Genomic DNA, 16,064 nt, shown 5'->3' on the forward strand with positions numbered 1-16,064 from the left:
TTAAATGCCAAAAAAAAAAGGCCCATTTTTGGAGGTTTAAGTCTTTAAATGCCCAAAAAGGCTCATTTTTGGAGGTTTAATACCCAAAAAGGCCCATTTTTGGAGGTTTAAGTCTTTAAATGCCCCAAAAAGGCTCATTTTTGGAGGTTTAAGTCTTTAAATGCCCCAAAAAGGCTCATTTTTGGAGGTTTAAGTCTTTAAATGCCCCAAAAAGGCTCATTTTTGGAGGTTTAAGTCTTTAAATGCCCCAAAAAGGCTCATTTTTGGAGGTTTAAGTCTTTAAATGCCCCAAAGAGGCCCATTTTTGGAGGTTTAAGTCTTTAAATGCCCCAAAAAAAGGCTCATTTTTGGAGGTTTAAGTCTTTAAATGCCCAAAAAGGCTCATTTTTGGAGGTTTAATTCCCAAAAAGGCTCATTTTTGGAGGTTTAAGTCTTTAAATGCCCCAAAAAGGCTCATTTTTGGAGGTTTAAGTCTTTAAGTGCCCAAAAAGGCTCATTTTTGGAGGTTTAATTCCCAAAAAGGCTCATTTTTGGAGGTTTAAGTCTTTAAATGCCCCAAAAAGGCTTATTTTTGGAGGTTTAAGTCTTTAAATGCCCAAAAAAAGGCTCATTTTTGGAGGTTTAATGCCCAAAAAGGCTCATTTTTGGAGGTTTAAGTCTTTAAATGTCAAAGAAAAGGCTCATTTTTGGATGTTTAATACCCAAAAAGGCTCATTTTTGGAGGTTTAATACCCAAAAAGGCTCATTTTTGGAGGTTTAAGTCTTTAAATGCCAAAAAAAAGGCCCATTTTTGGAGGCTCAAGTCTTTAAATGCCAAAAAAAAGGCCCATTTTTGGAGGTTTAAGTCTTTAAATGCCCAAAAAGGCTCATTTTTGGAGGTTTAATACCCAAAAAAGGCTCATTTTTGGAGGTTTAAGTCTTTAAATGCCCGAAAAAAAGGCCTATTTTTGGAGGTTTAAGTCTTTAAATGCCCAAAAAGGCTCATTTTTGGAGGTTTAATACCCAAAAAGGCTCATTTTTGGAGGTTTAAGTCTTTAAATGCCAAAAAAAAAGGCCCATTTTTGGAGGTTTAAGTCTTTAAATGCCCAAAAAGGCTCATTTTTGGAGGTTTAATACCCAAAAAGGCTCATTTTTGGAGGTTTAAGTCTTTAAATGCCAAAAAAAAGGCCCATTTTTGGAGGTTTAAGTCTTTAAATGCCCCAAAAAGGCTCATTTTTGGAGGTTTAAAACCCTCTCCACCCTTTCTTTGTGTATATATAGACATATTTTAAGTCAGGAAGCATTGAGGCAACAGCCCGGTTTTCTTTGAAAGCTGCTAGAAAAGGGAAAGGAATAAAAAACAAACATTGAAAATTTAAAATAAACCCTTGGAATAAAGAAAAAAGAACATTTAAACTTTAAAATAAACCCTTGGAATAAGAAAACATTTAAAAAAACTTTAAAATAAACCCTTGGAGAGGTAGAATAAGGGGAGAGAGGGACCCTGGGTTGGGGGGTTGATGGTAGGAGCAAAAGGAAGGGGGTCCCCTATGGCCCTGCCTTCACCTGCCACCATCAAGCCCATTTTTGGGGTGAAAAAACTGTGGATGCTTCGACTCGAAGTGGAAAATAACCTAAAATGGGTTTTATTTCCCCCCACAAGGGCACAGCCTGAGCTGTCAGTCCTCCAACTGGCCCCATTTCAGGTCCCAGATTCCCACGGGTGCTCCGTCCTCCTCTTTATCTGTGTCAAAAGCATCTCGCCTACGCTTGGAGGGTTGGGTTTGGGTTTTTTTTTATGATTCCTGCTAAATCCTGTGTAAATATTACACTCCTTTCCCCAAAGGCTCAATAAAAAGGCAAGTGGGGGTTTATAGGACTTGAGGCACCATCACGGGATCAAATAACGCCCGTTTTGGGGGTAAAAAAAATTATAAAACCTCAATTTTCTCCGCGTGTCGTTGACTTCCCGACCTAAACGGGCCTTTTATTGTCCTAAATACCCACAACCTTTGGACTGGGCGTCGAGGCAGGGCTGCGCACGCGGAAATATTGTTTTTTTTTCATAAAAACTCAGCGCCGCCGTGGCCGGCGCACGCGGGGAAAGCCACTTTTTACCCAAAAATAAGTCTTTATTGAGGATTTTGGGCGAGAGGTTCTCCACCTGCTGCCACGAGCTTGAGGGACACCTGGGTTATGGGGGATAAGCCACGATTTCCCCCCTGGAAGCGGCGGTTCTTGCCCATCCGTTGTATTTTTGGCACCTGGATGCGCTGCCGCTACGCGCTGCAGGGTCTGGTGGCATCTCACCTTGCTTCGTCCTCCTCTCTGGTCCCTCCTAACCAAGGACTGGAGGGTAAGTCCTGCTACGAACCAACGCCGTCCATCACCCGGCCTCGGGGCGCACCCGGATCCTCCCCGATATCCCCCTGATATTCAGCGGAGGCTGCGATGGGAGGTGGGGTCTTCTCCAGGTCACCACCCCTCAAGGTGTCCCCAAGCTCCGGCATCTCCACGGCCAACGCTCCGGCTGCCTCCGGGTGCTCCAACCCTGCCCTGAAGTTGGCCGGTGGGGATGGCACCGTCTGCCGCTGGCCCCCCTCGCTTTGGGGGGGTCCGGCGGGGACTTCGGGGTGGCTTTTGCTTTTGTGGGCTGCCACGTTGTCTTTCTTCTCGAACTTCTTGCCGCAGAGGTCGCAGGAGAACTGGTAGAAGGAGTCGGCGTCGTGTTTCTTCATGTGCCAGTTGAGGGAGGCTTTCTGGCGGCAGGTGAAGCCGCAGATCTCGCACCTGGGAGACGACAGATTCAAGGTAAAAGGATAATAATAATTAAAAAAAAAATAGATATTACGTGGGATTAAGCATGAGGGAGAACCATCCCGGCGTCTCAGGAGAGTCTGGTCGTGGCGATGGGGGACTGGTACTTACTGGAGGGGTTTCTCCCCGGTGTGGATGCGCCTGTGGATGATCAAGTTGCTGCTGGTACGAAAGGAACGGGCGCAGAACTCGCAGATATAGTCCCGTTTGTCTGTGGGGCAGGAGAAAACAAGGATTTCGGGGTTGATCCAGCCTAGAAGAGCAGCTTGGGGGGGGCTTTTGGGATGGATTTTAGGAGGTGGGATGGATTTTAGGAGGTAGGATGGATTCCCAGCACAGAAATGGTGATGATACATGAGAGATTGACAGTAGATTTTGGGTGCAGAAAGAAAAATGGGTGAGGAAACATCTCCCAGGGATGCAAACGTGAATGGTGAGGACGTGGCTACGGTCAGCAGAGGTGGGAGCAATGCAGGAGAGGAGGTACAGGGGGTGTATGGAGGTGGCCGACTCACCGCTGTGGAGCTTCTCGTGTTCCTTGAGGTGTTTCTTGAAGTTGAAGGACTTGCCGCAGCTGGGCTCCGAGCAGGTGAAGGTTTTCTGGTGGACGTGCTGGTACTTCTTGTGGTGCTGCCGTTTTGGGGAGGAGAAAAAGAGAGGGAGGAGTAAGAAAACAGGAGGTCAACGCTGAGAAGCTGAGCTTGGAGGAAGCCCAAGGGCACCTTCCAGTGACAACCACCCCCATTTCCCTCCCTGAAGAGCGTGGTGGGACTTCAAGTGACCTCAGGCACGCCGAGCTGCTGCTGAACAAGTCCCATATTTGTTATCCAGCTTCAGAAAGCCACGGGCAAATTCAGGTTGCCCAACTCCAGCTCTAGGACAATGGCCAAGATGCTCAAGATGGAGCTTGGACAGGCAAAACTTGACCCATCTGATGGGTCACCAAAGGTTTTGGTGGCCCCAGAAGAGACTGGGACCTCCTGGGGTGTCAAGAGGTGGATTTAAGCGCCAACGGTTGCATCCCCCAAGCCCTCACGTTCAGGTACTGGCGGTTGGAGAAGATCTTGCCGCAGCCTTCGTAGTCACACAGGAGGATCTCGCGCTTCGCCGCCTTCCTGCGGGAGAGAAGGTGGAAAAAAAAAACCATCATCGGTGAAGATGAGCAGGGAGGAGAACCCAAAAAAGCTGTGGCTTTTGCAGTTGGCACCCTACGAGCCTCCTCCTCACCCATCTTCCCTCACCCACCCATCAAAAGCTTAATTTAAGCTTTATTTTTCATTTATTTAAGCTTTATCGAGCAATTAGCGTTGCTTGCCAAGGGTGTCCCACCACGCAAGGGCTGAGCTGCACCTTCTCATCATCCCGAAGGGTTGGGAAATGACATGGCACCTTCTCCTTCCTCACCCATCCCCACGTACCTGATCCTCTTCGGGCCGATCTGGGCCACGTCCTCGTCACGCGGCCGCGCTCGCCTCTTGCAGCTGCAACGGGAAAGAAACATCTTGAGGAGGTTCTTGTCCTCAAGAAGCCGTGGTCCTCCAACCTCGCAGCTGATGGATCTCCAAGCAAAACCTCCATCAAACCCATCCTCTGGGCGACCATTTTATTTCTTCCATTTGGGGAATTCAATATTTCTCCTCATCGGAGCACGGAATGTGGTCAACAAAGGCACCTCTCAGACGTTATAAATAGGAATGTAATTCTTTATTACTCGTTACAGAAAGGATCTCACATGGTTTTGGGATGTTGAAGGTCACTCTCAACCTCCAAGCAGCATCTGGAGGCTCTTGCTTAGTCTTTTATCTCAGTTCTTCCCGTTGCTACGACAAAAAAGGGGGAAAAAAATGAATCAAACGCTTGGAAATAGGATCTTCGGCCTCAAAAAGGGCAACACCGACTTAAAAAGTTGAGGCAAGGCTTTGGAGAGGGGGGTTAAAAGCTCTGAGATGGCACTGGGTTGCCCAGAAAAGTCAACAATGGTCCCTCAGGTGTATCTTGAGGTGCTTTTGGGGGTCCCAACGTGAGGGTTTTGAATGGAAAGTGTGTGGAACCCCCCAAAAAATGACAGAGGAATGGGGAAAAATCCCTTTTTTAATTAACTTTTGGCCCCAACAAGGGTTACTTAGCCCCAACCCAAACCTTTCCGCCCTCAAATTGAACCTGAGAGCGTGGTGTCCCCCCATGCTACGTGTCCAGGGGTGGGCAGGGAGAGGAGAAAAGCCAACACCGTATTTACCGTCACGGTTTTCCTTCGCTGGGAATTGGCTTTCCGAGAGGGACTGGCTTTTCCAGGGAGCCTCGAGGGCGGTTTCGGAGCTGCGGGGAGACAGGAAAGGGCGTTTAGGACCAAAAAGAAGCGGCGACGCCACGTGGAAGTGGAGAAGGAAATTAATAAAAGCCTTAACGAAGCGACACGGTACTTACGGGGTGAGTTTTGGGGTGTGACGTGGTCGCTCCAGCTGATTCCAACAGAAAAAGGGGCTTTTTAACGCCCTCGTTGCGTTAAAAACGTAAGAAAATCCATCGAGGCGACGTCTCCTTGTGCATCAGACCCATGAGGCGACGCATGGACCATCCTCTTGCTTCAGCCTCAAGAGTTGGCTCTTGAGGGTTGGCTCTTGAGGGTTGGCTCTTGAGGGTTGGCTCTTGAGGCGAGAGCCTCTATTTAACGCTCTCGCGTAAAGACCCGCCAATAAATTAACGAATCGAGCGATGATTTGAGGTTATTTAGACCAGAAAAGGCAATTTTTCAGCTGGGAAGGAGAGATTAACCCCTAACCCTCGGCCTTGGAGTCCTCGCAAATTAAATCGTCATGGTCATCACCAAGCTTGACCAACGCTTGAGGTTGGTGGCGCTCCTGGTGCTCCTCGCCTCTCCCCATGGGCTGCTGGGCAATGTGGTTGGGTTGTCTAGATCTGCTCTGGCTGCTGGAGAAGCCCCGTGTCTACAGGTGGAGTCGGTGCTTATGGAGGAGGTGGAACGTATGGATTTGTTGCCGTTGCCAACCTCCAGGCTGCTCCCAAGCTTTATATACGTGAAGAGCTTCAACGCCCACCACGGTGGTGTTTTACGGGGTCTTCATCCCTCTCTGGGGACAACCCCTGCCCCAGCAGCACATCCTTGCTCCCCAACCACCCAAGACCAGCTCCACGGTGGATGAAATGAAGGCTCGTTAAGCCCCCGCCATAACGAGATCGGCGTGCAAGCTCCCACCACCCAACGAGGCTGGGCACCGTGAGGAGAAGGATTAAACCCCCTCGGGGGGACACGCGGCTCTTGAACGTCATTTATTGTTGGGTTGGATGGGTTCCAGCTGGTTTCTCAGCAGGGAAAGCGGCAGCATCTCCAACACGCCCCGAAACGCTCGTTTGGTGGCCACGGAGAGATGGGATGTCCCAAGATGGGCACCTTGATGCCCATCCCACCACACTGACGTGGCCGTTGTGACTCACCTGACTCGTCCACTCTTCTCCTCCAGTGGGTTGGAGCTGGTCAGGCTCGGCTCATTTGGGGGTTGCTCCTCTTTTACGGGTTTCTTACGGGCTTTGGTCTGGCTTTGTCGTCGCTGTGGCTCAGAGTCGCTGGGGGAGAAGACGGATATGGGATAGGCAAGACGGTTTAGATGGTTGGATGTGGTAGGACATGGTTGGATGTGGCTAGGTGTGGTAGGACATTGGTTGGACGTGGTAGGACATTGGTTGGACGTGGGAGGACATTGGTTGGACGTGGTTGGACGTGGTATGACATTGGTTGGACGTGGTATGACATTGGTTGGACGTGGTTGGACGTGGTTGGACGTGGTTGGACGTGGTTGGACGTGGTTGGACGTGGTTGGACGTGGTAGGACATTGGTTGGACGTGGTAGGACATTGGTAGGACATTGGTAGGACATTGGTAGGACATTGGTTGGACGTGGTAGGACATTGGTTGGACGTGGTAGGACATTGGTTGGACGTGGCAGGACATTGGTTGGACGTGGCTGGGTGTGGTAGGACATTGGTTGGACATAGCTGGACGTGGTAGGACATTGGTTGGATGTGGCTGGGTGTGGTAGGACATTGGTTGGACATGGTAGGACATTGGTTGGACGTGGCTGGGTGTGATAGGACATTGGTTGGACGTGGCTGGGTGTGGTAGGACATTGGCTGGAGCTGGTAGAACGTGGCTAGATGTGGCGGGACATTGGTTGGATGTGGCGGGACATTGGTTGGATGTGGCGGGACATTGGTTGGATGTGGTAGGACATGGCAAAGACCCTCACCCAGGGGTGCCCTTTCGAGCTTAGAAGCACCTTATTTAAGTGACATAAGGACATTATTCCCATCTCCTCCCATCTCTGCTGTAGCAAGATGGTGGCAGAGATGTAAGGTCTGAAACCCTCCCAGTGTGATCCCCGTCTGGACTGGGACGGCGTGACTGGGAGCCTGTGGACTAGCTCTCATGTGGTCCCAGTCCTTGAGCTCCTTTGAGGAGCTCTAAGCGTTCCTCACCTGTCCAGAGATGGGTGGTAGTTCTCATCACGCAGATCATCGGTGTAGGTGAGGTCATTGTCCTCGTCAAAGTCCTCATCCTCCTCTTCCTCCTCTTCTTCTCGGGGCTCAGCCCCCTGCTCTGCTTTCTCCTCCAGGATGGGTGTGCTGCAGGACCACAACGATCAAAGTCAACTCTGCCACGATGGGTTTTATCATGGAAGGTCTTCCTTAAAACGTTGGCTGCCCGTTGGGTGAACTCAAGGGATGAGATGGATGGGTCCAAACTTGACCTTCAGCTCTGGAGAGCCCAGTTACGTGCTGGGAGAAGATTCACGCACGCCACTACTCACCTCTTGTGATCTTCTGCCACGGTTCCTGTCTCTGTTGGGTCTTGGGGAGCTGCAAAGAGATGACGGGAGTTGTGGTAAGTTGAAGCGGGGCTGGTTGAGGTGGAAGAGGGAGGAGGAGGATGGGGAGGGGATCTGGCAGCAGGGTTGGGAAGCCTGCAGGTGTTGGGAAGGACCTGCGTGATGCCGCCCCACTGAGAAGAAGAAATAAGGGCCAAGTTCCTCCAAAATACACCACTGGAAGAAGCTCAACCTCTTCTCAAGTAGCTACTAGAGGGGAAAAATAAGATTTTTCTCCTTTGATTTTAGTCTGGATGAGTGAAAAGAGCTGCAGCTCTTGGAAACCACTGCGTGGGCTCAGCGAGGTCTTCTGCTCAACCCCTGTGATGAACCTGGTGTCCTCCAGCTCTGCTTCTCCATGGGAAGGACAAGGTGGAGAAGATACAGGCTTGTTTTGGGGTAGGAACAAGCCCGGTGGGTGACTCCTCTACCTGTTTTTCCAGCAAAGGCCCAGAGATTTATGTGATGGTGCCATCAAATCTGGAGCAAGAGGGAGGCAACGGGGTGGGGGCAACATCTGATCTTCACCAAGGGAAGTTCAGGTTGGACATTAGGAAGCATTTCTTCTCAGAAAGGGTCATTAGATGTTGGAAGGGGCTGCCCAGGGAGGTGGTGGAGTCACCATCTCTGGAGGGGTTTAAGACAAGACTGGACATGGCACTTAGTGCCATGGTCTAGTTGACATGGTGGTGTCAGGGCAACGGTTGGACTTGATGGTCCCAGAGGGCTCTTCCAACCTCATTGATTCTGTGATCCCAGTGAGAAGGTGGTTGATGTTCCCCTGGGACTGGGAGAAGGGTTGAAGATGGGGAATCAAGAGGCCAACAGGGAAATGAGCATGGAGAAGGGGACATGGAGGAGCTCACCTGCGTTGCCATCGTCACTACCAGGTCCCGGCTCTTCCCTCTGGTCCCCATCACCGATGGGTGATCGAGCTGCTCCTTCCAGTTCAGCTTCACCCTTCCCGGAGCCGGTAGCCAGTCCTGCTCGCCGGAGCGAGCGCCGGTGGCCAGTGACCGGTGGGGAGCTACACCCCGAGTCCCCTCGTTGGTCCTCTCCGTGGTGGCCGGTTGTGGGGGTACAATCCCCCATCGTCATGGGGACACCCCAGGAGAAGCTGTGCCCGGCCACGCACTCCCACACCAGCTGGGACGTGGTGCCCGGGGTTGGAGGCTTCACGTCGGGGATGAAACCACATTCTTGACCATGACCATGGGACAGGACGACCAGGCGTTGCAGGGCATCGGCGTGGAGAAGGTTGGGCTCTGGCTCTCCTGGAGAAGACACAAAAACCCCACAAATTGGTGAAAACCAGCTCCAAACTGGGAGTTTTTGGTTGTTCTCCAGCCTGTAAACCCCAGTGTAGGGCACGTGGGCCATCTACAAGGGTCTCCCACCACCTTCCCCACCATCTCATGCAGGCTCTGATGTTTCCACCATATTAAACTCCCCTTTTTTTAGCAAAACCCCCAATAGCTCCCCCAAAAAAAAGGAGCTGGAGATGCCACCAAACCCAGGGAACGATTCGCCTCGTGCTCCTGCTTTGAGCATCTCCAGGTGCGTCTCAACGCAATGGGAATCTTCTCTCTTCGCCCTAAACCTCTTTTGGACCCCAAAAAATCGCGGCCAAGGTGGATTTGGGGTGGGGGGTGCCTACCTGGCCTCCAGACGCAGCCGTGGGAGCTGTACCTGCCGTGGGAAAGGGGGAGAGTGAGTGAGTTAAACCTTTTTTTTTCCCCATCCCAAAGGTTTTTAAGGGGTTTGCAGCCCCCCAGCGCCGACCTGTCGAGGAGGAACTGGGCCAACTGGGAGTGGAGGGCGAAGCCGAGCTGCTCTTTGAGGCGACACCAACGTTCCAGGTGCCCCCCGATGCGGATGCGGCATTTGCTGCGACGGGCGTCCAGTTCCCGGCGCTTCTGGCGGCGGATGCAATCGGGGACCCGCTGGCGGCCCGGGCGGCCCGGCTCCATGGGGGGGGTCTGGGGGGGGACATGGGGACACGGGAGGGGGATTTAGGGGCACTCCAGCCCCATGGGGGGGTCAGGAGGGGACATGGGGACACGGAAGGGTGATTTAGGGGCACTTTGGCTCCATGGGGTGGTCTGGGGGGGGACATAGGGGTGGTCTGGGGGGACATGGGGACACGGGAGGGGGATTTAGGGGCACTCTGGCTCCATGGGGTGGTCTGGGGGGACATGGGGACACGGAAGGGTGATTTAGGGGCAGTACAGCCCCATGGGGGGGTTTGGGAGGGACATGGGGGTGGTCAGGGGGGACATGGGGACATGGGAGGGGGATTTAGGGGCAGTCTGGCTCCATGGGGTGGTCTGGGGGGGGACATGGGGGTGGTCTGGCTCCATGGGGTGGTCTGGGGTGGGACATGGGGGTGGCCTGGCTCCATGGGGTGGTCTGGGGGGGACATGGGGGTGGTCTGGCTCCATGGGGGCGTCTGGGGGGGGACATGGGGACACGGGAGGGGGATTTAGGGGCTCTCTGGCTCCATGGGGTGGTCTGGGGGGGGACATAGGGGTGGTCTGGGGGGACATGGGGACATGGGAGGGGGATTTAGGGGCAGTCTGGCTCCATGGGGTGGTCTGGGGTGGGACATGGGGGTGGCCTGGCTCCATGGGGTGGTCTGGGGGGGGACATGGGGGTGGTCTGGCTCCATGGTGGGGGTCTGGGGGGGGACATGGGGGTGGTCTGGCTCCATGGTGGGGGTCTGGGGGGGGGACATGGGGACACGGGAGGGGGATTTAGGGGCACTCTGGCTCCATGGGGTGGTCTGGGGGGGGGACATGGGGGTGGCCTGGCTCCAGGGGGGGGGTCTGGGGGGGATATGGGGATAGTCAGGGGGACATGGGGACATGGGAGGGGGATTTAGGGGCAGTCCAGCCCCATGGGGGGGTCTAGGGGGGACATGGGGGTGGTCTGACTCCATGGGGGGGGTCTTGGGGGGACATGGGGGGGGTCAGGGGACAGGGGGGTGGCCCAGCACCATGGGGGGGTGACAGGGGGGATAGGCCTGGGGAAGGGGAGGAGACACCCCACTGCCCCCCCCCCCCCTCCAGGGCCGTGCACCCCCCCCCCGCCATGCTGAAGCCCCGCCTCCACCTCTAGCCCCGCCCCCAAGCCTTGGCTCCGCCCCCTACAGCCACTTAGCCACGCCCACTTGCCCCAACCCCGCCTTCTCGCCTGTCTCCTCCCCAAGCCCCGCCCCCTTCCCCACAAACCCCGCCCCCTAACCCCGCCTTCCCGCCATTCCCCCCCCCGAGCGCCCCCCCCAACCGCCCCGTTCCCGCCGCCGGCCCTTAAAGCGGCCCCCGCCGCAAGGCACGGAGGCCCGACGGGAAGAGAAAGGCCGATGCTCCCGCTCGCTGCCCCGCTCCCCTCCGCAGCCCTCCCCCCCGCCGCCGAACCTCCTCCGCCGGGCCGCGCTCCATCCCAACCCGCGGTGGCCCCACCCCGGGGGGGCCGTGCCCCCTTTAAGAGCCAAAGGCTCCCCCCCCCATCGCTCACACTGTTCAGGTACCGGGACAAGATGGCGGCGGCCCCGCCTCTTCCTCTTCCCCGCCGCGGCGCATGCGCGCTGCGCCGCCTCCACGCAGAGCACGCCGGGAAATGTAGTCCTCTGCGCGGGGGCTGACGGGAGTTGTAGTCCTTGAGGGGTGGACCCGGTGCGTTATGGGCTATTTCAGGTCAAAATTGCCCAAATTAATCCGGTTTTACGTGAAATTAGTTTTTTCTCCGCTTCTGAGCAGCCTTTTGGGGTTCTCCGCTCCCCGGCAAGAGCTCAGATTGATACCAGATGGTTTAGTCCAACTAGGCCTCAAAGTAGGCCCTAAAAAGCCTGCTCTGTGTAACCTTTAAACAACTTTCCTTTCAGTAATTTTCCTTTTCAGCTAAAATAACTGCAATTTCTGAAGCGAACTGCATGTTTTGCAGAGAGTGTCTGCTTCTGGGACTGATAACACTTAAAGTTTTAAGTTATAACACGTACCGGTGGTGATACCAGATGGTTTAGTAAAAGTAGGCCTCAAACTAGGCCCTAAAAGGCCCTACTTTGTGTAAATTCTAAAGAAAAACAATTTTCCTTTCAGTAATTTTCCTTTTCAGCTAAAATAACTGCAATTTCTGAAGCGAACCGCATGTTTTGCGGAGAGTGTCTGCTTCTAGGACTGATAACGCTTAAAGTTATAGTTGTCACTGACTTGCTTGTGCTTCTTCCTAGAGAATCCAATGTCTCTGTTAAATTCCTCACTAATTATGAAGACCAAACCATTGCTGGTTTACTGTGGAAAGCAGCATTCAGGTGTTGACACAGCACGAGGGGTTCAGTCCTGTTTGCTGTGTGGATTCCTTGCTCCTTGGGTGCTGGATAAAAAGCGCCTTTGATTTATTCCCACGTGCCACTTGCGAAGACATAACCTCACCGGGCAGCAATGTTTCCCCTCCCAGGGCCATGAACTAGAACAATGTTCTCCTCTCATATTTTTTGAGGACACAAAAGTCCTTTATTTCCCACAAGCCCGGTGTTATTTGGGAGTATTTTCTGATGATTTTCTCTGTTGTTGCCCACTTGTTGGTTTTTTTTTCTCCTCCTCTTCCTCCGTCGCCGGCTGTTATGCTCCAAAATGCATCAAGCTGCAGCCTGGGACAGAAGTAATTTGGTTTTGGGTGATGGGTGAGTGTAGCAAAGTGCTACATTAATTAAACCCTATTCAAAATCAAGCGTTTGGGGAGAAAAATATCCTTTTGCTTCTTAACTTTGGAACAGATGAAGGTTGTTCTTACCTGGAAAATACCTGCTGCAACTTGAGGAAGGTCCAAAGAGCAGGTACTGGTGATGTAATTTATATTTACGGTGCTGATATTAAACAAACACCAGCTGTACATCATTTATTTATGATTTTAGTAAATAAGGAAGCTCTTTGTGAGAGGAGCCGCAGCTGCTGGTGGCTTCAAGGGCTTGTTGGCACCTGAAGGTTTTTTCTGTTTTGCATCAGCAGATTCTTGTTCTGTTTTGCATGGGTGGATCCTTGTTCTGTTTCTTTGAGGATTTTTCTTGTTAGGTGTGAATGTTCTGCAAATAGCTCCTGTGGGACAGGTTTCTGCTTCTCTGAGGAGAAGACCTGAATCTGTTAATGCTTTGGCATTGGGGAAAAGGCCCAGGGAAAGGTCAAAACCCAAAAGAATTTAGAAAAAGAATTTGCAAGAACCACTTAGACAAATATGCTGCCGTGGGAGGTTTTGAGAAGCAATAATTCAGAGTGAACGCAGGCTGAGAAGTGGAAAAAGCAGGAAAAAAAAGGAGCTTTGGGGAAAATAACAGATATAGAAAAAAGGGTCTTGACTACCTCTAGCCTCACCGAGCAAGCTCTGAGGTTTTGGGGGGGTTTATGAGCTTTTTGTCTTTTTATTTTAGTGACCACAGGAGCAAAGCCCTGGGACAGAGAAGGAGCTGGCTGCTCCCTGGTGCCGTGCTACGGTCTCGGGGTGTTTTTGACCCAGCTCCCCTTATTGCTGGTGGAGTTGAGGGTTCTTCTGTCCCCTCTGTGGCACCAGGCATGGCAGAAGCTGTTCGTGATGCAGGTACATAAGCACCATCCCCTTTCCTAGAGGCTTTAAGAGCTGCCCTGCATATGATGGGGAGATGAGGGGGTGGTTTCTGTGCTTTGGGCTGGGGGACGTGGCTCAGATGGGTTTGAAGAGCCATCCAGCACCATGTGGGGTGACCTGAGGGTCCTGGAGCTGAAAACACCTTGTAGTTGAAGAAGTGGGGCAGTAATTGAGACAACACCACCTCTCCAGGGCAAACAGAGCTGGCAGAAGAGAATAAAATCAAGGCTGGCTTGGAAAAAAACCAAGCAAGCACTGGTCTTGTTTCAGGGATGTTTTTTGGAGGTCGTGGCTGGGCTTAGTGTGACGTGGGCAGCTAAAATCGAGTTAAAACAGCTGGGGTGAGGAGGAGGAGGAGGATGTAAGAAAGGCAAAGCTGTCTGCAAGCTGCAGGAAGAGGCACGGGGCAGCCCAGGCTGGGGGATAGCGCCCATCTCTTGTGGTTGAGGGGGGAATGGAGAGGTCAGGCAGCCCTAAAAACCTTTGGAGGCTGATGAAGGCACCGGGATTCACCCCCTGAATAGAGCCTGCACCCCACAGTGCCCCCCCACATGCTTTGTGGCTGTATTTAAAGGTGTCCAAGACACCCACGGGGAGGATATACAAGCGCTGGGGGGAGCTTGGGGTGCTCTTCGCCCCGTGGGTTCACTGGCCGCGCCTCTTCCACGCCGCTTCCTCCCCAGGTTTTAGCCTCAAGTGCATCAAAGATAAAAAGGTCCCCATCGGGGTCACCGTGGTCGTAGCAGCGTTGCTCCTCACCATCATCGCGCTGGCGGGTAAGTGGAGGAGGTGCCCACCACCAAAGTCTTCTCCTCCTCCTGGAGAAAAACCCACCGGTGTTAAGTCACCTGGACGCGTTCTGCTTCTTTCCAGCTAAGAAATGCCCGTCCTGTCCATCCTGCCCCTCTCCCATCCTTCCCAGCTGCCTGGAAAATGGGATTGGGTACAAGGAGAAGTGCTTTTACTTCGTGGAGGACGAAGCGGACTGGAACACGAGTCAGATCTCTTGCCTTTCGCTCGGAGCCCATTTGGCCACCGTGGACACCCGGGAGGAGCTGGTAAATGAGAAATCCCTGCGGGCCTGGTGTGTTGGTGGCTTTTGGGAAGTGGATTTGGGATTCCCATGGAGGGCACAGCGTGAAGATACACATGATATTTGCTTTCTTCCTCCCTCTTCTAGCGTTTCATCTTACGCTACGGGAATTTCTTGGACTACTGGGTGGGTCTCCGAAGGGAAGGCTCTGGACCTTGGAAATGGTTCAACGGGTCTCTCTTCAACAACCTGTAAGTTCCTGTCTGCTTCTGGAGAACACAACCACATCCTGGGCTGAGATGGGTGCGGGATTGAACACAAGAAGACACATATATATAGAGATAGATATAAATTTAATGAGGTGGGAGCGATTAAACACCACTTCCCTTGCTTGAGCTAAAGCACTTGAACCACAGTCGGTGGATTTGTGTGATGCAGATGCTGGCAGGGTGTTGAGGGCATCCCTGGATGAACCCCCTGGGACCAAGCAACTGAAAATATTCCCTCCTTTGGGGAGTGGGAGGCAGTTTTTGGTCTGTGTGAGGCAAATTGCTTGCTGGGAAGGGTGGTCCCTGCTCCCTGTGGCAGCATTAACCCATATGGGAGATGCTCAGAGGCTGATCTGAGGCTGACAGCAACCTGGTTGCTTCCCTGACGAGTTTTTTCTTCTGCTGTTTGGTGCAGGTTCGATGTCCAGGGTGAAGGACCTTGTGCCTACATCAATCCTGATGGGATCAGCAGCGACTTGTGCTCCCGGATGAAATACTCTGTCTGCAGCCACCTGCAAAAACGCCTCAGTGGGATTCAAAAGGATTCAGTTGGATCCAGTTCCAACCCCCCTGCCCTTGGGGACACCTTCCACTAGACCACGTTGCTCCAAGCCCCGTCCAACCTGGCCTTGAACCCTGCCAGGGAGGGGGCAGCCACAGCTTCTCTGGGCAACCTGGGCCAGCGTCTCACCACCCTCACAGGGAATAATTTCTTCCTAATATCTAATCTAAATCTCCCCTCTTTCAGTTTAAAACCGTTCCCCCTCATCCTATCACTCCATACCCTTGTAAAATTATCATTCCTATGAAGCAGGGAATGGGGTGAACCAGCATCAATCAAGCTCCTTCTCCCTGAACTACAGAATCCTTTATTTCTGGGGATAAAAGAGGCCGTTTCAGGCAGCCACGTGGCAGAAATACCTCCCCAGACCTCAAATGCTGACTGCTGTGGTTGCAGCTGCGTGGGGTTTTCCCAAGAGCGGCTCAGAGAGTCTCCCCACGCTTTTTCTCACAGCCTTCACTGCTCTTAAACCTCCTCCCAAAGCGCTTTTTCTGCTGAGTTTAAGCTCTCATCCTGCATCTCCTCCTCCTCAGACCATTTTGCTTTGAAATTTAATTTTCTTTCACAATTTTCTCATCTCTCTGAGCTGGTTTTATTTTAAACCCAGCTTTTCGTGCTGGTTTTAAACTCCCACCCTGCACCTCCTCCTCCTCAGACCATTTTGCTGTCGAAATTGAATTTTCTTTCACAATTTTCTCATCTCTCTGAGCTGGTTTTATTTTAAACCCAGCTTTTCGTGCTGGTTTTAAACTCCCATCCTGCACCTCCTTCTCCTCAGACCATTTTGCTGTTGAAATTGAATTTTCTTTCACAATTTTCTCCTCTCTCTGAGCTGGTTTTATTTCGAGCCTGTCGCTTTTGCTTCCTGATGGACCCACCCAGTACCTTTGACTTTTGTCCTCCACGAT

General features: G+C 52.5%; 3 protein-coding genes across 6 annotated transcripts in view; 1 reads left to right on the top strand and 2 right to left on the bottom strand.

Annotated features, from left to right (window-relative positions):
- Positions 1 to 16,064, bottom strand: part of LOC137668024 (zinc finger protein 721-like) — a 164,933-nt gene that overhangs the window by 17,374 nt on the left and 131,495 nt on the right. The window lies entirely within an intron of this gene.
- Positions 4,222 to 11,181, bottom strand: LOC137668033 (zinc finger protein 692-like). Of its 4 annotated transcripts, none has more exons than XM_068409316.1 (11): positions 11,093 to 11,181; positions 9,459 to 9,655; positions 9,334 to 9,365; positions 8,543 to 8,950; positions 7,620 to 7,668; positions 7,288 to 7,434; positions 6,250 to 6,378; positions 5,221 to 5,681; positions 5,033 to 5,112; positions 4,529 to 4,616; positions 4,222 to 4,277 (listed from the first exon to the last, which is right to left on the bottom strand). In XM_068409316.1, exons 1-8 carry the CDS (start codon positions 11,114 to 11,116, stop codon positions 5,600 to 5,602), a joined length of 1,068 nt encoding a protein of 355 aa, XP_068265417.1. In that variant the 5' UTR covers positions 11,117 to 11,181; the 3' UTR covers positions 4,222 to 4,277; positions 4,529 to 4,616; positions 5,033 to 5,112; positions 5,221 to 5,599. The 4 variants fall into 4 exon arrangements, with proteins under 4 accessions (XP_068265417.1, XP_068265416.1, XP_068265415.1 ...); XM_068409315.1 differs by having other exon boundaries at positions 5,221 to 5,741; XM_068409314.1 differs by having other exon boundaries at positions 5,221 to 5,759.
- LOC137668048 (C-type lectin domain family 2 member B-like) lies at positions 13,204 to 16,029 on the top strand. The gene is made up of 5 exons (XM_068409342.1): positions 13,204 to 13,265; positions 13,976 to 14,068; positions 14,166 to 14,350; positions 14,473 to 14,576; positions 15,010 to 16,029. The coding sequence occupies exons 1-5, from the start codon at positions 13,241 to 13,243 to the stop codon at positions 15,188 to 15,190; spliced, it is 588 nt and encodes a 195-aa protein (XP_068265443.1). The 5' UTR covers positions 13,204 to 13,240; the 3' UTR covers positions 15,191 to 16,029.

Source organism: Nyctibius grandis, chromosome 10 (assembly GCF_013368605.1).
Source record: "Nyctibius grandis isolate bNycGra1 chromosome 10, bNycGra1.pri, whole genome shotgun sequence".
In the NCBI taxonomy this organism is placed as follows: domain Eukaryota; kingdom Metazoa; phylum Chordata; class Aves; order Nyctibiiformes; family Nyctibiidae; genus Nyctibius; species Nyctibius grandis.

Coding starts and splice junctions, on each gene's coding strand:
- LOC137668048 (XM_068409342.1), top strand. CDS start 13,241: ATGGCAGAAGCTGTTCGTGATGCAG. Junction 14,069..14,165: donor CACCATCATCGCGCTGGCGG/GTAAGTGGAGGA, acceptor GCTTCTTTCCAG/CTAAGAAATGCCCGTCCTGT. Junction 14,351..14,472: donor TGGACACCCGGGAGGAGCTG/GTAAATGAGAAA, acceptor TCCCTCTTCTAG/CGTTTCATCTTACGCTACGG.
- LOC137668033 (XM_068409314.1), bottom strand. CDS start 11,116: ATGGAGCGCGGCCCGGCGGAGGAG. Junction 9,656..11,092: donor AGCGCGGCCCGGCGGAGGAG/GTTCGGCGGCGG, acceptor GTCCCCCCCCAG/ACCCCCCCCATGGAGCCGGG. Junction 9,366..9,458: donor GCCCAGTTCCTCCTCGACAG/GTCGGCGCTGGG, acceptor TTCCCACGGCAG/GTACAGCTCCCACGGCTGCG.